The sequence below is a fragment of the Mastomys coucha genome, unplaced genomic scaffold (assembly GCF_008632895.1).
Source record: "Mastomys coucha isolate ucsf_1 unplaced genomic scaffold, UCSF_Mcou_1 pScaffold23, whole genome shotgun sequence".
Lineage (NCBI taxonomy): Eukaryota > Metazoa > Chordata > Mammalia > Rodentia > Muridae > Mastomys > Mastomys coucha.
Window position 1 is genome coordinate 3,634,507 of NW_022196906.1, and position 21,028 is coordinate 3,655,534.

At 40.9% G+C, this 21,028-nt stretch overlaps 1 protein-coding gene across 1 annotated transcript in view; it reads right to left on the reverse strand.

Moving 5' to 3' along the window:
* Nucleotides 1-21,028, reverse strand: part of Arhgap42 (Rho GTPase activating protein 42) — a 244,151-nt gene that overhangs the window by 30,468 nt on the left and 192,655 nt on the right. The window contains exons 9-12 of the mRNA XM_031344323.1: nucleotides 8,248-8,348; nucleotides 6,210-6,319; nucleotides 3,346-3,424; nucleotides 1,982-2,021 (exon numbers count right to left, since the gene is read on the reverse strand). Coding sequence (XP_031200183.1) covers nucleotides 1,982-2,021; nucleotides 3,346-3,424; nucleotides 6,210-6,319; nucleotides 8,248-8,348 — 330 coding nt within the window. The remainder of the gene's footprint in view (nucleotides 1-1,981; nucleotides 2,022-3,345; nucleotides 3,425-6,209; nucleotides 6,320-8,247; nucleotides 8,349-21,028) is intronic.

Consider the following 21,028-nt stretch of genomic DNA (forward strand, 5'->3'; position numbering starts at 1 on the left):
CTGCCATCAAATTTCCAGGCACTGAAATCCTATAGTCCTAATAGCATCTGGCCTGAAGACAGAGTACTTAGTAAAGTTACTCAGTCAAAGGTTAAGTGTAAGCATATTCTCCCTTTGGAAACTATTCAGGGCCAAAGCTTTTACTAAAATCCAACTGAAGTTTTCACGAGGCTGTTTAGCATCACAAAAGTTATGAATCTCCACAGAGTTCCAGCAGCTGTGAGGACAAGAACTGCTTTCTGCAGCTAAAGAGGAAAAGTCCTTGTTTTTTCAACTTCTTACTGACTCAAAATCCTGCTCTCCCTTCCTGTGTGACCCCTGTGGTCTCACTGTACCCCCCAGAGGCTGCCAGGAAAATGCAATGTTTGTCTTTAATTTTGCATGCATGTTCTTAATCTGGCATTTCTGATTAAAACATACAGATATCCAACATCACGCCATATGTGCTTTTAGAGGAAAAAAAAGAGACAAGAACACATTTGTCTTGAGATATATCCTCAGGACCTTTCTCTCCTTCCCAAAGGATGAAGAGTCACTGGCCTCTACTCCTGTCAGACCCATGCAGTATGTTTAAGCTAGAACTCCCTTTGATGGGAGTAAAACTGCATTTGACCATTGAATATACAGAGCTTTGTCCCCATGGGAGGGTGAAATGATGGGACACCTGGGAAATCCCAGTGATAAACTACCCAAGCCATGCAAAGCTCGGGAGGAAGACTGTTCAGAGACAGCAGCTGTTTAGAACATGAAGAGAAAGGTTATTGTCTGTTTCACAATAGGAAGACCACACCCCAAGGCACACATGAAGAAAATCTAGACAAGGATTAAATGTTATAGCTGTTCAGGAACTTTAAGAGTTTATATCCCACAAACATCCACCCTGTTACCCCTGTTATCCACCCAGGAGTCAAGCAGGTGCAAAACAGAAAAAAATGTAGAATGGATCATACAGAAGGATGTGAACTAAATACCTTGGTTACAGAATTGCTACTCTATCTAGATCCAGGGGTGAAGGATCTGCTAAACTCCCACACAAAATTTTCCACCTGAGAAGAGACAGGCTTAAGGTGGCAGCAGAGAAAAACTGTGACACACTGTTTGCCTTTTCTTTGTTAAGGACCAAGATAGTGGTGTTAAGACTACTAGTCAAGAATGATGAATCTGTTTTCCTGAAAAATGAGTTCAGGTGGCAAAATTATGACATTTTCCTAGTGAGGTTCCATCTCGATGGTCCCATTTGAGGAGAAATCCCATTCTCATTTCAACTGGGCACCATCTGTTTAACACTAGCTATTCCCAGAAAATAAAATAATTAACAATGTCTTATAATCTCCAGAAGAAGACATTGTCTCATAACCAAATAGACATAGATTCAATATCCTGGCCAGTTATTTGTGGGCTTCTTTTTTTCATTTCTCACATGGAGGTTTGCCCTGAGAATGATCAAACTTTCCCTTTCTAATGAGTTATGCAGCTTTACTTACAGCGTAGAGAGCAAGTACTGAATCAAGTGTGGCTGCGAAGCAAGGACTTCTTCCTGCTCAGGCTGTGGAGGTCTTTTGGCTGCACCAGCACACCACAGCCTCATTCTCTGCTCTATGGCATGTCTCTGAACACTCTGAACACAGCCTTGTTGGGAACACTCCATCAGCCTTACTGTTTGTTTTCATGACACTCTGTGAAATTAGGAGTTAAGGGTTTTCCCTAGGATTGTGTTTGAGGGAATGGACCAAGCTGAGGGGGAAGACACCAGAAGGATCATGTTCAGAACTTGTTCAGAACTCACATGCTTTTTCTGTGACTTTCTCGTTTTGCTGTTAAGAAATGTGACTATATCGATTTATGGTTTACTCTTCAGGGCAAGTCAGAATGAAGAAAAGCTTGTTTCTCTTTAAAAATTTTCTGCTTCTTTAAAAATTTTCATCCAAAACCTACAAAATGTTCATGCAAAAGCTCTAAAGGAAGAGGAAAAAGGACTTACTTTCTTCTTTCTTGCTAATTATGGCAGGTAGCGTGTAAATCTAGAGAAGAAAGGACATCAATTAGTTACTGCCATTAATGGCCATGCAGAAGACTGGCAAGATGATGCTTACATAAAAACAAAAATCCAGGTACTAGACTCACAGCCCACCAACTGATTCCAATGAGCTGGCATTTGCCCAGTTTATTATCTACTGACCCCTGCTATGGGTACATCTTTGATGGTACAGCTTGGGCTAAGTTCTGCCCTTCTCCATCTAACTTGGGCATTTCACTCTCTTTCCCAACTCATGCTTACAGCACCTTCTTCTAAGAAGTGTCTTTCACTGTGGAATTCATTTGACTTTGCTCCTGACTTAAATGAACATCTCCTTCCTCAAACTTCTTTCATGTGGGCACAGTCTTGTTGACGTTTCTGAGATCACAAACTACCTCTGCATCTGCTCTAGGTCAGAACTTCTTAGCCATTGGTGAAAAGTTTTTTAAAATTTTAAAATCTACCACTGATTGAAATTTTTGATTTTTGATTGTCTGTCATTGCAAAACAAAACAAAACAAAAAAAAAACCAAAAAACAACAACAACAACAACAACAACAACATAGAGCCAGATCCTTTTACTATTTAGTTTGTTAGGCTTGAAATACCATCCTTTTGTGCTTAGTGTTCAAACTCTAAACTTTAGAGTCTAAAATGTACTCCCAGGGCCTGGCACATCTGACTGTGACCTAAGAACGGAGTCTGAGCGAGGGTCTTGGAGTTCACAGACCAAGCTAGCTAGTGCCATTGCTCAGGCATTAGCTTGGACTGTCCTTGGTCTCTGTCATCAATGGAATCTTCTCTAATGATGGGGTGGTATCTGTTTATTCTATGTGTTCTCACTCTATGACCTGAGAACAGTGTTCAGTAAGGAAGTAAACAGCAATGAATAGCTCCTCTCTTCCCTGCATAAATCTCCCTGGTGTTTGTGAGTAAATTACCACACAGACATTGAAACAACTATTACAGACAAGAGGTGCATGACGTGGGGATGTCTCCCACCACAGCTCTGACCACAGGATGACCCCACACATATTCTAAATAGTAACCTAATAAAATGAGGAAAGATATGAAACCAAATTTATAATTGTAAATGTTTTAAAGTAATTTTAGACTTGGAATTGGTCTTGGAAATCTCCCTGAAAGACAAACTCCAAGTAGGATTTACATGCTAGTGACTAAGCGGACACCAAGAAAGCAGGACGACTGTTCTCTTCTTTGTTCCTTTAATGCTTCCAGTTACATTATATACACATAAAGTGCAAATGCAGAGGTGCTTTGTAAGTTTTAGAGTGAAACAAAACTTAGAGATGGCATCACACTCTTACCGGTTCTTTCCCATCCATGGCCTCCAGCCAGAGTTTCCGGTTAGCTTCAGAGAATGCCTGTAGTGTAATGATGCCATGCCTATGATAGACAGACACTATACATGTGAAATTCATTCTACTGTGCCTTTCAGCATTTGCTAAGTTTCAAGTCCTTGATTAATTAATTATAAAGTGATAATGTGGAAAGGAAAAAGATCAAAAACAATGAAGAAAAATGGAAATAGAAAACTGGAAGGTTTGTTCTACAGCCCTTTTCTGGAAAAGTCATGCATGACACTCACACATGACACTCCCAAATGACACTCCCACATGACAGACACTCACATATGACACTCACACATGACAGACACTCACAGGACACTCACACACACACATATATGCACACATATACCCTAATACACATAAATGCACTCACACATACATACATGGACACATACACCCTTACACACATACATTCACTCAAACACACACATGCATACACACATATACTCACAAACACATACATGTACAATACATATACGGAAACCCAGATACACATACATACCTACACACATGGACAACCACATATACCAACACACATATACACTTATACACACATACATGTACAGAAACACACATGCATATACACATACACTCACACACATATATCTGCACACATACATACATGGAAATCCAGATATAGTCACACATACACACAAATACACACACATAGGCATCCACATCCATAGATACACATATAAACTTTTACACACATAAATGCACACATGTGCAGGCACACCATGCACACACACTTTTTAAATTTAAATGATGACAGGTAAGTCATGAATGCATCAGGCACAGGGCTGTCTGAAGGATTTAATTCAAACTTTCCCCTGAAATGGTCAAAAAGATGGCAAGTGCATATCCTCTGCTGCTCAAAGTCACCTGCTACTCAACAGTGAGAGAGATTAAGTTCATGAGCCTGATGTGGGACCAGCCAGTCACTAACAATGACAATGTACGAAGCCTCAGCTCACAAGTAGCCAGTGGTCCTTAGGGTTTCTCTACACTGTGATCACAGTATTAAAATGAAATCTCCAAAATAATTCTCACATGAGACATGCAGGTGTATGTCTGCACTGGAAGGCTGAGACCAGAGAATCATGAGCCCAAGGCCAGCATGGCTTACACAATGAGTCTGAATCCAGACTTAGACTACAAAGTGAGATCCCATCTCAACAAACAGTGTCCCCAAATCTCTTCCATGCAGTCACTGTGAAAAATTACTAAAAGATGTATTTCCAGATAAAATAAGGCACCATATAAAGGGGTGTTAAGGGTGATATAAAAACTTATAGATTAACTCATATACAAGAATTGATATATACCCACAATTCCCCTGGAAAACACTGGGAACTTTCACTATTTATACGAAATGATTAAAAACTTGGAATGGCATAATCTGTCAAAAATAACTTGTATTTCTTCTGTAGACATGAAAATGGCTCACTAGAATGACAAGAAAAGAAAAAAAAAACATACAGAAGGGCCCAGATAATTTGATATGATTGAACTGACTTTGTTTCTCTGGGGCAAAGTTCTAAGCACCTCAAGCTTTATATACTTCAAGCTTATGATCCTCCTGTCTCAGCCCTTAGAGTGCTGTGATTACAGATGTATGTTGTGCTCAGCCTTGCTCCAGAGTTTAAGTCAATATCACAATATGATACAATTAGTGACAACTGTAAATACCTGCTGGATGTTATATTTCATTCTGGGTGTTGTGTTCATAAGAACACTTTATTATCTCATTTAACCCTCAGTAAACCCTGGAGGTGTGGATTTATTTTCCTATTTTAGAGATGGAAATGACAAAAGTACAGAGTTTAAGTAATTATAACTAGAATATGCAGCACTATAACAGTGCTGTGCACACAGCAGCCCTCTAGTGGCACTGAACTTGGCCAGCTCTGGAATGTGTTGTATTCTCTCTGGAATTTTCTTAGTCCATGATAGGAAAACCTTGAGGCTTCAAGTGATGATAAAAATGCGTCCCCTGGGCTTTTGGCTGCTTTTGGGACCCTTGTCTTCCTACTGGGTTGCTTTATCCAGCCTTAATGTGAAAGGGAGGTATTTTGTCTCAGTGCAGCTTGATATGCCGTGTTTGGTTGATATCCCTGGGAAGTCTGCCCTTTTCTGAAGGGAACCAGAGGAGGAGTGGATATGTGTGTGTGGTGGTGTGTGGGGGGGAGGGATTGGGAGGAGAGGAGGGGAGGGAAACTGTGATCAGAATATAAGATGTGAGAGAATAAATTCTAAAAGTAAAAATACTTGTCTTGAAGCCAGCAACCAACACTGTGGGCTTCTTCTCCTTTGCTGGGGTGTGGCCTGCTTTGCCCTCTCCTTTACTATGCTAATCATATAATATATAATGTATCTTTACAGGTTCTTCTATGCGACTCTTCAGCAGCCTTATGCCTCGTGGTTCTTTTCTTTTATAAATATAATACAATGAAAATTTATTGGGTAAATATGTGAAAGACTGAAGTAAACATGTTGGCAGTCTCATTACAAACACTATATATGTCAGTGGTGTTCAGCTTTCCTAATGCTTTGATCCTTTAATACAGTTCTTCATGGTGCAGTGACCCAAACCACAAAATTATCTCCACTTCTACTTTTTAATAATAATTTTGCTACTTTTATGAATCATAATGTAAATATTTATGTTTGCCAAGGGTCTCATATGGCCCCTGTGAGAAGGTTCATCACCAGCAGGGGTTGTGACCCACACATTGAGAACTTCTGCTCTACATTGTTTCATGTTGTGCTTTCTTCAGACAGAAACTAAGTAAAAACTACAAAGTGGACAATAATGCTCAAACCTTTCGACCACTTCTATGTCAAAGCAGAAGCGTTTGTCAATGGAATCTGTCTTTCGTCGAATACATGACTTTAATTTAAACATTTCAGGTGAACCAGTAACAAGGCCATTCTGTGAAAAAAAAAAAGGTATATGGTTAGTAAGATAAGGGACTGGATTGAGTACAGTGATCCAAGGTTCAACTGGAACTATTAACTTAAAAATATGTCATGCATAAAGGGTTAACTCCCTCTGTTTTCTAATTCTCTCCTCTCACTGACAATATTCTATGTTTTGTTTCAAAGAAACCTTTCATAAGATTCCCCTGTGCCTTTAGACACATTTACCCTGAAGAAGAGCAGGCACTATGCAGTGTACACTCTCTTGGACTGGGAAAGATACGATACAGTCACTGTAACATCACAGATGCATGTGCGGTACGTGTGCTAGGATAATGAACTATTTCTCCATCAAAATCCTCTATTATAAAAAAGTAAGTGTGATACAGATAGCTGAGAAATTAGTGCCATGTTTTTGTACTGGAGCCTTGGAGTGATAAAAAGTTGCTTGCACCAAGTCCCAAAGGAGCCTCCAGAATAGGAAAGCTCACATTCACCATTCTGCTCCTGCAGGCAGCCATAACATGCATGGCTTCACTGCTATCTCACTTCTTGGAGAATAAAGTGCATCTTCTCTGGATGGGACAGGAAAAGGGCTTGAGGACTCTCAGGAATCCTCTTCTATATGTGAGATACCCATCTAGAATGCATAAAAGTTCAATGTCCGTTAACCATTCGGTGGTTGTGAGCCTCACAGATTTATTACCAGCAGTCTGGCTTAGTTTGTTTGCATTATTGTCACATAAGTTGAATTTCTGTCAATTGCTACTCTAAGTGAGTCACAGATAAATGGGAACTGTGACTTAATGACTGCAGGTGAAGCTATCCACAGGCTCTTTTTCTCTGGCATGTTCCCCTTCTTTTATGTCTGTCTTTCACTTTGAATTATTAGGCTCTGGTGGATGCCTGAGCACAATAAGTTTCAGTTAATACATCATAATGTTTCTAGCTTCAATACTCTGCCATGTCCTACATGACAAAGTGCCTGGGTAACTCATTTACTTTCTGGAAACAACTTCCTCATCTGTTAAAATAAGATTGGAACAAATTATCTTTAGGATAAAATCCACCTCCAGAATTCTTAGCACATGACCAAATTAGCTAATTTACAAGATTGGGTTAGGGGTAGATGTAGGGGTGGGGGTTAAGGGTTAGGGGTTAAGGTTAGGGTTAGGGTTAGGGTTTGATTAACTAAAAACAAAAAATAAGAAGGCAAAATAGAAGGAAAGACAGACAGACAGGAAGGAAGGAAATTAGGAAAGATGGAAGGAAAAAGAAAGAATGAAAGACAAGCAGACATAAGGAAGGAAAGACACAGACAAAAGACAAAAGAGAAAAAGAGTGAGCTACACTTGATACGCAGCAGAGACTGCACCATTTCACCAAAGGAGCATCATGGTCTGCAATCTTCACTAGACATGAAACATTTAGTGACAACTTTACCTTTGGGGAAGTGAGCCTTAAGATTGTTGGTTTGAAAAAAATTTGTTAGTCAGCATTTCGGTATGTGAATTTGTTGAATGTCAGAGGCTAGGGCACACAAGGGCATTATAGCATTGCTGGCTGGGACAGGATACAGAATCTTGGGTACAAGCTGGGTCTAGGCACTGGCCGTCCCTTGCTTGTTTGGTAATCAACCCATAGTGTAGATGCCTCTTCTGAAGCCAGAAATGGAGGAGGGCACCTCAGATATTTACTGAAAGGTTCCTACCTGCAACTCAACTGCTTATAAACACATGGTAGCCCCAGGTAAATAAAAAAAAATGCTAACCATTAGTTTTAATGTCATTAAGATCACTAAAAGTCTTTAGTGACCTTTTAGTGAACTTTTCAGTTATTAACAATGCATGCTGTTACTAGGGCAGGGAAGCACAAGTGACTATTTTTCTCCCATTCCTTAAATGACATGCTTTTAACTTAAAAGGGAGAGAGCTTACTCACCATCTTCCCACTGGTTTTCACATCGGAGACGCTCATTGTGAACATTTTGCTTCCTTTGTCGTAAGTACAGTAGTGTTTAATCCATGTGAAGCCCAGAGGTCCTAGTGCAGGAAACAAAAACCACTTCAGATTTGGCGAAATGCTCTGTCCCTGAGTGTGTACGGGCACATGTCCACACATCGCTGTAGCTGGAGCATTCTCTGTGAGGAAGGCCAGTCTGAGGAAAAGTAACTGAGGACCACATCACAGAGCTTTACTCAAGCTCCCTTGGAGACTCTGGAAACTCACAAGTGAGCCCATCTGTAAACTTCAGCTATCTTCACCTTGTCTAGAAACATGGAATTTGGTCAATAGGTCCAAACAACTACGGACAGAAAATATTTGAAAAACCAATTACACAGACATTGACTATATGTCACTGTATTTTTAAAGATGGGGTATTGCTTTGATTATTCTCAGTCTTACCATGTAACCAAAGCTAGCCTTGAGCTCCTGCTCCTGCCTTCGGCTCCAAAGGGCTCTCCCTGGCCACTCTCCCTGGCCACCGATTAGAATACTTTTAGTACTTAGAATATGGACAGACATATAGTCAGGACTTGACAAGTCAAGTAAGCACTTGGCAAATGAGTTAAAAGTAAATGAACATTTTGTATGACATTTTAACCTTGGAATTACTTCCTCTTAGTGTTGATGTGAGAGAAATAAGTCCGAGGATGGAGCTTGGAAGGTAGGGACCCCACAAAAACAGACATGGGTCTCCAGGGCTGAACTTCAGCACTTAAGAGGCAAAAGCAAGAGAAGTTCACAGTCATTGTTAGCTACCTGGCAAGGCCAAGGCCCACCTGGGCTCCAGGAAATGGGAAAAGAGATATCATATGACATGTATATAAAAAAAATCTAATAAAAAATGAAAAAATAAAATAAAATAAAATAAATTCAATTGTTCTTAAAAATTATTCCCCTAGAGTCTTGTGGAAAAGCAGAAGATAGAACTGATCAAGCTGGAGAGGGGCTTCTAGTACAGCACAAGAAGACCTACAGAGTCAGCTAACCTGGGTCCATGGGGGCTTACAGAGACTGAACCTCTAACCAAAGAGCATGCATGGGCTGGATCTAGAGCCTCCAAGACCTAGACAGATGCGCAACTTGGTCTTCATGTGGATCCCCTAACAACTGCAGGAGAAGCTGTTTCTGACTCTGTTGCCTGTCATTGGTTCCCCTTTCCCTAACTGGACTGCTTAGCTGGGCCTCAGAAGGAGAGGATGTGATTAGTTCTACTGTAATGTCCAATGGTGGGTGGTACCCAAGGGAATCTTCTCCCTCTCTGCGAAGGGGGGATGTAAGGGGGGAAAGGGGGGATGAGGGGAGGGATTTGTAAGGGTGGGACTGTGAGGCTGCAATTGGGATGTAAAGTGAATGAATAAATTAAGGAAAAAAATCCCCTATTTATATCATTTGTATTAAAAAGAAATGTGTATTATGAATAACACTCACTTTCTTTCGCCCATAAATATTATCCCCCTTCTCACAGCACAGCAATCTATGTTATGGGCTGCTAGGGTCCCTGAAGAAACAGATGCTCCTGTGTCTTCAGTGGAGTGAATCCTTCATTCTGTTTTTTTCTTGACAAAGTAGAAGAGCCTGCGATTACCCAGAAGATTGTCCTGAATCCAAATGCCATGATGGGCTGTGTGGGTTGGAAACAGAGCTTAGGGCTCCCTTCCTTGAAGCTTCTTCAGCTCCCATTCCAACCACTTCAAATAGAATTTCTTAGCCACCTCTATGTATAATGTGACTGCTGGCTTGATTTCGGAACACCCCACTGAAAGGCAAGCAATTAGAACAGAAAACAGCCCCTCGAGACAGTGCTTCAGGAGCTGCTGGGTTTCGTTTTTGTTAATAACAGTGCCCTTGGTGTCAGCTTTAACTTTGGTAAATATTTAAGCTACTTTAGATTTTAAAATGACAGACTACACATACACTTGGCAACCGCAAGGGATTTTAGCAATTAGCTCCAGTTCTGTTGTGAAAGCCCTTCACATTGCAGTACTTGACACAACTTGATACTCTGTGTCATGCGAGGTAAACTACTTAACAACTGGGGGCACTGAGTGGAACACAGCTAATACAAACTGAGGATATATTAAGTAGGGTCAGCTGGTATCTTAAAACGAAGCAGCCACCATGCTACAATGACATTTTAAATGGAAAATGTCATTTTTTCCTGCCTTATCTTACATGTGAAGCCACCTGCCCTTGGTGATGGCATTTGCTGTTCAAATTGCATCTCCCCTCAAGGCTTTCTGGCAGCTGTATGGGAGATGGTCTTCGATAAGTTGTTTAAAATCCCCTTATTAAAGAATCTGAAAAGTTAAATTTTATCACAACTCCAAGGCTGCAGAACAAAAGAAGCCCAGTCATCCTTCTCAGTGACCAAAGAAAGAGGTGACAGATATTTGGCCGATGGGGGTCATATTCATGAATACCTACTATAAACCTTTACCTCAAACCCTTCATGTTAGACTTTATAAAAAAGCACGATGCCCCTAAGAAAGGAAGCCCGCCAGCCATGCTCATTTTAAAGAAATAATACTGTAAATGGTTTTTATTATTTTATTTTTGAAAATAAAGTTATTTTCATACATTTTATGTTGATTATGGTTTCCTTCATCTCGTCCCAGATCTACTCCACATCCCATTATTCTAACTCCACACTTTCTCTCTTTCTCTTAAAAGAACAAACAAGAATAAAACAACAAACAAATTAACAAAAGAAATGAAGAAAGAATAGAAGAAATATAGATACACATATATACACACACAAACTCAAAATTGGAAATCATAATGGACACGTAAAAGATTTTTTAAAAATATTTTTTAAAGCCCAAATAAAGCAATATAAGACCCCTGCTTTGGGGGAAAAAACTATACAGAAATACTTGAGTTCATTTTGTGTTGGCCATCTACTGCTGGCCGTGAGGCCTGCCCTTAAGAATGGTTAGTAGGCCTAGTGACTCACTGGAGAAACTATCTGTAAGCAGTTATCAGGTGATGATAGCTCATTGCCTAGGAACAGATCTGAGTTCATGTGTGTACTAGTCCTGCTGTGTCGGGAAGGCCTCGTTTCCTTAGTGTCTTCCATGCACACTGACTCTTAACAATCTTCCCACATCCTCTTCCCCATAGTTCCCTGAGCGCTGAGGGGAGGAGTTTGACGGAGACATCCCATCTAGGACTGAGCATTCGAAGGTCTCCCATTCTCTGTACATTGTCCAGTTGTGGAATTCTGTCTCTCTTTCCATCTACTGCAGGAAGAGGGATCTCTGGGGATGGCTGAGTGAGACACTGATCTCCTGGTGTGGGGTTTCTTTTGTTGTTATAGCTTTTTTATTCTGGTTCTGCTTTTGTTTGGAACAGTAGTATTTGGTTTTACCCTAGGTCCCCAGGTTCTTGACCACCTGAGCAGTGTTGCAGATGCATTCTATCTTATGGAGTGGGCCTTAAGCCCGATGAGATACAGTTGGTTAGAGCCACATGTTTGGTCCACCATTGCACTAGCTCATGTCACAGTCAGGTCACCATTGTAAAGTGTTTGTAGCTGCATTGGTGTTCACCATTCTCCTCTAGCAGTGTGCAGAGGACCTTCCATTACTAGAACACCAGTGAGTAGGAGTGAGGCTCAACTTCTCCGTGTTCACTGAGTTATATTGGTCTTATCTTCACCAATAGCACATCAGTTTACAAAGAGCAACCAATAGCCTTGGAAATAGGCTGAGCTGTTTAGGTCTTTCCATAATATACCGTTGGCCAGCAACTCAGCTAGATAACCCACCCCTGGTACTGGAGGTTCTCTTCAAGAGAGGAGACATCTATTTGGATAACCCACCCCTGGTACCGGAGGTTCTCTTCAAGAGAGGAGACGTCTATTTGGATAACCCACCCCTGGTACTGCAGGTTCTCTTCAAGAGAGGAGACGTCTATTTGGATAACCCACCCCTGGTACTGGAGGTTCTCTTCAAGAGAGGAGACGTCTATTTGGGACTTTGTCTCTCCTGTTATTTGGTGAGAAATCCACTTAGATTTCTTTCACATATGTCTATATTTTAAGAAGCTTCTGCTTTAGTTTCTCTGTGAGTCCTCCAATAGCCCTTCAGCGGTAGCTATTCTTCCTTCTCTTCCCTTTCCTAGTCTCCTTTAGCCTCCATCTTCTACCTCCTCGTTTAATGCTCCTTTTCCAACCCTACCATCTAATTATATATTCTATGTTCCCTTCCTTAGGAGATCCTTTCTTCCACTTGGTTCCTTACTCTATACCTAACATCTGTCACGGTTCAAATAATAGCCTTTCTATTGAAGGATTAACAGCTAATAGTCACACATAAGTGAATATGTGCCATAACTGATTTGTGGATCTGGGTTACTTCATTCAGGGTGATTTTTTTTAATTACTGTAATTGTGTAGTACAACTTGATATCAGGATGCTGATATCTCTAGTAGTTCGTTTATTAATCAGAATTGTTTTAGCTATCCTGGTCTCCTGTGTGTGTGTGTGTGGGGGGGTGGGTGTGGGTGTGTTAGTTTCCATATGAAGCTAAATTCTCTCCTTTCAGTTTGCAAAGAATTGTGTTAAATTTTTGGTATATTTAATTTCTAAATTGTTTTTAGAAAAATACCTGTATTCACTATATTAATATTATTGATCCATGAGTATGGGAGATCTTTCCATTCTCTGCTACCTTCTTCAATTATATTTTTATAATTAAAAAATTATGTAATTGAAAATTATATAATTATAATATATAATTGAAATAATTGCACTGAAATAATCTTATGATTGAAAATATCTTCTATTTCTTTCTTCAAATATCTTAAAATTTTTGTCTCACTTGTTTTATTAGAATTGAATTTGCTTGTAAAATATGATATTGTATATTTTTGAAGCTATTGTAAAAGATTTTGTTTCCTAATTTCTTTCTCAGTTCATCTGTCATTTTTATATAGGAAGGCTACTTATTTGTGGGTGTTAATTTGGATCCAGCTACTTTGTTGAATTTGTATAGGATACTATCATCTGCAAACAAAGATACTTTGACTTCTTCCTTTCTAATATGTATCCCCTTTATCTCCTTCAGTTGTTTTATTGATTTAGCTAAGATTTCAAGTTTTCAAGTTCTATATTATAGGTATGAGGAGAATGGACAACCTTGTTGTAAGAATTGAGCAAATAGAGACACCTCATAAAAATACCGAGGAGCTAGGAGTGATCATTAAGTCTAAAGACAGAGAGCTTCAGAAGGGTTTACTGAGCAAACATCCATCCCCAGGAGATGCCCTAATTGCGGGGGGTGGGGGGGGCCGGGGGAGGGTAATGCTTGGTTCCAGGAAACGTCCCCAGTAGGGGTGGATCTCTCCCTACCCTTCCTACTTGCAACCTGTATCTCCTCCTCACCTAGGGCACAGAGGTCAATGGACTCAAAAGACAATGGGCTCCTCCGATGAGAAATAACCAACTCATGCTGTAAACTTATGTACTGGGAAGGTATAAAAGGTGTGTGCTTTTGTTCCTTGGAGTTGCCTTTGCCTGAATGCTAGATGACCCCAGTATACTGGATCAATAAAAACCTCATGCTAATTGCATCGTTCTCCATCTCTGTGTTTTTGTGAGTGGGACGATATCCTGGACGCAATAAGACTCAGTTCTTTGAATCTTACAACATTGTCTTGGTCTTGGTTTTAATGGAAATGCTTCGAGTCCCTTTCTGTTAGGTTGATTTGGGCTGTGTTCTGCTGTAAATGGTGGATTACAGCTATCAATTTACATATGTTGAACCATCCCTTTATCTCTTAGATGAAGTTGACTTGATCATGGTGGATAATTTTTTAACATGTTCTTACATTTGGTTTTCAATTATTTTGTTAAGAACTTTTTGTATATATGTTTATAAGGGAAATTCTACTATAATGTTCCTTTTTGAGTCTTTGTGTGGTTTAGGTATCAAATTAATTGTAGCCTTTGAAAAAGAACTAGGTACTGTTTTTTTTTCTGTTTCTACTTTGTGGCATAATTTGAGGATTACTCTTCCTTGAAAGTCTGGTGGGATTCTGCAATGAATCCACCTGGCTCAGTGTGGGAAAACTTCTAACTCAGGGCAAGTCTACTAGCAAGTCTACTATTAACCAGATAACCTTCTGAGGCTCAGTGTGTAATGGGGACTCCCTTTGTTAACAGAGTTTCTCCTATGACTTTGTCTGGGGAATTCTAAGCCCCCATACTTGCCTCTACCAGAGGAACATCACATAACCTCAATTAGTTTATAGGGTCAATTTCCTTACTCCTGACAAAACTTGTTCAGCCAGCACCTGAGATTACTGAAATGAATCCCCTGAATAGTGAGGCATCTCAGGTTCTTTAAAGCCCTTAGCCAATGACTTTTGCCCATCTTTGATGTTCCTGCCTTTAGTCCCTCAAAACTTTATAAACCTTTGCTTACCCTTAGTAAAGTTGATCTGCCTACTGGCAAGAGGTCTGGGTGTGGTTATTCACTGTACATACTCACAGAGCTTCCGAACCCCCTGTTAAACATTTCTGCTCCCACTGCTCTCATGGACTGAATCAGTCCATGGTCCACAAGCTAGGGAGACCCACAGCTCAGAGCTATTTGTTTGTTTATTTTTCAAGACAGGGTTTCTTCATATAATCCTGGCTGTCCTGGAACTCACTCTGTAGACCAGGCTGGCCTCAAACTCAGAAATCCGCCTGCTTCTGCCTCCCAAGTGCTGGGATTATAGGAGTGTGCCACCACAGCCCAGCTTATTTGGAGATTTAATTTACTGCTTCTATTTCACTAGGGGCTTTCATTAAGTTGCTCATATGATCTAGATTTACCTTTAGGAGGTGGTACCAACAAATTTATCTGTTTCTTTTAGGTTTCCAAGTTTGGTGGAGTATAAGTTTTTAAAAAATGTCCCTATGATTCTCTGGATTTCCATGGAGTCAGTTGTTACATCCCCATTTTAATTTCTACTGTTATTAATTTGGATCTTCTTTCTGTGGCTTTTAGTTAATCTGGCTAAGGGTTTAGCAATATTGTTGATTTTTTCAAAGGAGCAACTATTTGTTTCATTTATTCTTTGTATTTGTTTGTCTGCTCTTATTTTATTAACTTTATCCATGAATATGATTATTTTGCCACCTACTGCTTTTGAGTGCTATTTCTTCTTTTTGTTTTCTGTCTTTTAGATATGCCATTAAGTTGTTAATATAAGAGCTCTCCAACTATTTTATGTAGGCAGTTAGTGCTAAGAACTTGCATTTTAGAGATGCCTTCATTGTGTCCAATATGTTTTGATATATTTTCCTTTTTATTATACTCTAAAAGGTTTCAAAGTTTCTTATTAATTTATGTCTTAAGTAATTTATTATTACTAGTGAGGTGTTCAGTTTCCATGAGTTTGTATACTTTCTGTTGTTTTTGCTTTTGTTGTTATCCAATTTTTATCCATGGAAGTCAGATAGGATGCAAGGACTTCCTTCAGTTTTCATATATATCTGTTGAGATTTGATTCATGTCCAAATATGTGGCAAATTTTGGAGAAAGTCCCATAAAATGCTGAGAAGTATATTCTTTTTGTTTAATTGAAATATTCTATAAATATGTGTTAGGTCTATTTGATTTATGCTGTTAATTAACTCCACAGTTTCTCTGTTTAGTTTTTGTCTGGACGAGTTGTCTGTTGTTGAGAGTGGAGTACTGAAGTCACCCACTATTACTACCTGAGGATCAATATGTGATTTGAAGTGTAGTAATATGTATTTAAACGTAGGTGCCCTTATGTTTGGTGTATACATATTTAGAATTGTGGTATCCTCTTGGTAGACTTTTTCTTTGATGTAGTGTCCTTCTTATCTCTTACAATAAGGTTGGATTTGAAATCTATTTTGTCAGATAATAAAATGTGTACACTGTTTCCTTCTTTGTCCCATTCACTTGGAATATCCCCTTCTATTAGTTTACCTATTCTTTCAGGTAAGATGTGTTTCTTGGATGCTGTGGAAAGATGGATCCCGTCTTCACATCCATTCTATTAGTAACTGTCTTTTTATTACAGAATTGAGATGATTATTGAGAAATATCAATGAGCAGTGTTTGTTGATCCCTGTTATTTTATGATTGTTGTAGTTGCAATGGTGGTAGTGGTATGCATTTACATTTGTGTGTGTGTGTGTGTGTGTGTGTGTGTGTGTGTGTGTGTGTGTGTGTTAGAGAGGAATAGAGATAGATTAGGAGAAATAGCTGAAGGTGGCTTTAGGAAAGGGCTAAAAGGACCCTGTTCACATCTAGAGCCATGTCTCCAGGACCCTGGAAGTGTGGTGGGAGCAGGGGATCCTGCAATATGGTTTCAGTAAAGCAACAAATTGTCTGAGAGACAGGAATGATAGGGCTAGAGAACCATATGCCTAAAGCAAGAGTTGGAATCTCCAGTGCATAGAGTTGAGGTGGAAGAAGAGACACTTGTAAGAAAGTTTTTACTGGGCTGAGAGTGAGACTACAGAGGTCGTACTGGAGGACAGGAGGGATAATGTCACCCGTACCTGAGTCCCTGTGAGCTGTGGTCACTGGGGAGCCTGTGTAGAGAGTGTCTCTAGATATAGGTAGCTGACATGATGGGCTCTAAGTCATTTTAGGAATTAAATAAAACAAGCCTATCTTGTACAGATGAACAAGGATTCAGCAGAAGTTGTCTTTTTAATAATATCACTGGAAATTGAGATATTTGAGACATATTATTACTAATTCATGGAGCCTCAAGAGGAATAAATAGGAACAGATAGGCTACGTTCAGAAAACTGTATGAAAAAGCAGCACAGTAAGCAAGAGAGAGCTGCAAATGCAGACGTTTGTAACATGCTTATCTAACCATCAACAAAGCCTTAGGTTCATTCCCCAGCTCAGATTCACTGGGTGTAGTGGCAGGGTCATAAAACCACAACACTAGGGAAGTGGAGAGGCACAAAGATCAGTAGTTCAAGGGCATCCCCAGATATATAGTAATTTCAAGGCCAGTCTGAACATGAGACCCTGTTTCAAAAATTAATCAAAATCAAAAGGATGGATGTCAGTCAAGGAAAGCCAATAGATTGACTATGAAACCCATGTGCTTCCCAGGTTAATTGAAGACTGTTAGAGAGGACTTAATGCTGCCCAGAGGCAGATAATATCAGTAGGTCAAATGCAAATAAAGAGCTCCATATCCAGAAGACAGTGACTGTCTCTGCCCTATCTTATCATCATTGATTGCAGCAAGGATTCCAAAGGTGTACACATAGAGTAAAATACTAGTTTATAGAAGATACAGCGGGCCAAATACAACCAGTGCCATTTGTATACATGACACAGGCAGGACCAGAGAAATCCCAAGTAGAAACTGTGTTGGGACAGAAAAGCAGTATCAGAGAGCGGTTCATAATAGAAAGGAGTCATCTTGCCTATGAAGGTCTCCAATGGCAGACACTGTTCAAGTGTTCCCTCATAAGAAGTGCATAAACACAGGAGCTTTTTGTGGGGGACCTTCAAGAAGCCTTTTAACAGGGGAGAAGTGAGTGGAAAGCCTGAAGGTGGAGGGGAAGCCTTGAAGAGGCCTTTGCACAAGGCCAGCCTGGGCTGAGATGGGAGAGGTAAGGGGGAGGTGTGAGTGAAAGGGTCTTAGGAAGACATAACAGACAGATTAGGTTCCATGACAGAGAACTAAAGATTTCCATGATTTCTGTAACCTAGAAGAGTACCATTAAAATAAATGAAACCATTTGAGGGAAAGGTCGGCACTGCAGAGGCTCAAGATGACCCTGAGGAAAATCAGTTCTAACAATAAGGTATGGACATCAAGTCCTCACGAGGTCTAAACAGGCTACCCTCAACCCTACATTATTAATAGATTTGCAGTTAGGAGACTTGCCCGCAAATGCTACACTGTCTGGAGATGGGTCAGCAAGCTATGACTCTGTCCACTGAATTGACTACTGCCTAGTGACTGAATAATACGGATCTGAAGAGGAAGTAGGTCAAGATAATCTTGGCAGGTAGCCCAAAGCCTAAGCTTTTTCTGTTTAGAATGAAAAATGGGACAAAAAAAATGGCAAATTGAACCAAATTTGCTTTGACTTTCAACTTTTGCTGTGTTTTGTTTTTGTTTTGGGAAAGATGAAGAGGGATGAAGTTGTGACATTGACTGGGAAAAGAGGAAAGTGAGGGTTTCTGGGATGAGTACTGGGAAAAGGAAAACATGATCAAAATAGAGTGTACAAAAGTTTTAATTAAAAAAAAAACAAAGAAATGGTATGTATGTATGGATCAGAGTATCTATTATCTAGGGAGAAAACATGAAATATAATCAGGCCAAAATGCCTCTCCTGTCTCAGTGTGTGTCTCAGTGGATGTCTCCATTAAACCAAAATGGGAGAATGTTAGCATTTTGTTTAAGCTACACCCCACAGTTACCTGCCAACAGCCAGGTATGCCTGACTCAATATAAACAGGGATGCATGCCCCCTCCTCCTCTCTCTCTCTCTCTCTCTCTCTCTCTCTCTCTCCCTCCCTCCTTCCCTCCCTCCCTCCCTCCCTCCCTCCCTCCTTCTCTCTCTCTCTCTTTCTCTCTCTCTCTCTCTCCATCTTTATCTTTTTCAAAATTCATTTAGTTTAATAAATCGTATGCCAGGTGTTTTCATAAGCTCTTCCTTTTCTTGTTGCAACTCCTGCAAATGCTGGTGGTTTTGCTCCAATCTGTCCTCCAACCACTGCAGTAGAGGCCCACTGACTGCTGACATCTGACTGCACAAATTCTTGGTAAATACTGAGCCATTATGGATCTTGGTCACTGAGTCCAGATGTATAAGGCTGTGAATCCTTCTATATGCATCCTGTTCTTCCCGACACTGGATCTTTGGCAACTCTATTGCAGATTCAGTGCATACTTTCCCAATGGTGATATGAGGTACAATATGAATTGGGATTTCAATTCTCTCATACTCTGAGCTTTTGGGGGCTTGTATGGATTAGAAGCAAGTGTAGAGTACCCGACCAGTCTTTGTGTTTGTCTATGCCTGACTCAATATAAAAGGGACGCCTTGCCCCCTCCACTCTCTCTTGCTCTTGCCTTCTCTCTGTCCTCTCAACCCTTCCCCCTCTCTCCCCATTCCCCTCCCCCTCCTCTCTCTCCACGTGCTCATGACTCATGACCAGCCTCTCTCTCTCTCTCTCTCTCTCTCTCTCTCTCCTCTTTCTCTGTCTCTATTATCCTGTTAACTCCCCTCCCTATGCTCTGAATGAACTCTATTCTATACTATACCATCCTATGGCTGGTCCCTCAGGGGGAAGGGATGCATCTGCATGGGTCTGTGAGGCACCCCCTTCCCCTATACCTGACTACACCTCCACCAAAACATATTCCTTTCCCCCTTATCTTGTATAAACACATCATATGGTTCCATGACTTGAATTTAGAAACTCTGTAGGTTTGCACCCTCCCCTCCACCCCACCACCACTACTACATGGAGTTCCAATGCTTGCTAGTTCAAACTTCGGAGAACTGGAAAGCCCTGTCCCTGCACTGCTCAGAATAAATGTCCCCATGGTCCCAGGGAGAGTTCTTGAGCTCAGAGCTACTCCTGTGCTACCCTTGAGGATGGAGACATTTAGTCTTTTCACTGACTCTTGCTCTAGGACTTTTTCTCTTGGGTGAGATTTTTCTTTCTCCTTTGAGACAGTTTCTTTCTCACTGCTGAGAAACCCTAGGTCAGGGTAAACTGCTTTCTGTAGTTCAGGGACACCAGCCCAGAGCATAGCCCCAGCCCATCATGTGATGACCTGGTGGTCTGGCCTATGCTAGAAATCTCTCTGGTAATTAATAAAACCCTCAGGATGCTGGTAGAAGTAGTTAATAACTGTATTATCACTCATGGGTCAGTCTTCCCTGCCTTGTCCCTACTTACTGGGATGTCTTGGTCTAATTCACAGTAAGCAGAAAGCAATATATCTACATGGCCACTAAACTGGCACTTTAAAACAACTCTCTTGCTAGCGATCCATAATGTAGGTTTCTACCCACCCCCCTTTTCTTTCATTAGCTCCCTCCCTCCCTCCCAGCACTTCTGCAGCTGATGCTCTACCAGCCCTGGAACAGCCCTAATTCTCTTGCTATTTGCTCTGCTCCTGGTTTGCCACATGAAAAGCAGGTATGGCCCTGCCCCTTGCATCCTACCAGGGTGTCTTTCTGTGGAGACTTTTGTTTTCTCATCTGCAACCCCTGCTCCGGCTCTCTGCCCTCCAAGGCTGCCAGCATCCCTACCTTGCTACTCAGCTTGCAGCCTTGAGAAAAGCGGCTGTGATCCTGTCTCACCCTATCTGCCCCTATTGCTATCCACACTGCCTTCTCTGGTCACCTGAGGCCTGCCCAAGACTGCTAGAAGCACACTTTGTCTCCTGCCAGGTGGGCACATTTTCATTCTGGTGTCTCTACTTGTGCTCTCTCACATGAATGTGAGCTCTCTCTCTCTCACTTTCCCTCTCTGCCCAGGACTCATGAACTGAGCTGCAAGCCCTGCAGCAGTCACAAGAAAAGTGCACATGTTGCTGGGATACTGAAAGCTACTTCAGGCGCTTCCTTTTCTCCACCTACCACAGGCTGGGTGAGGCAGCCAGTGCCTGCCCACACCCAGAAGCACTGGACTGCACTTACAGCTGGTAGAAGGAAACCCACCCCACCTGCTCGAATTTGAGTCTTGT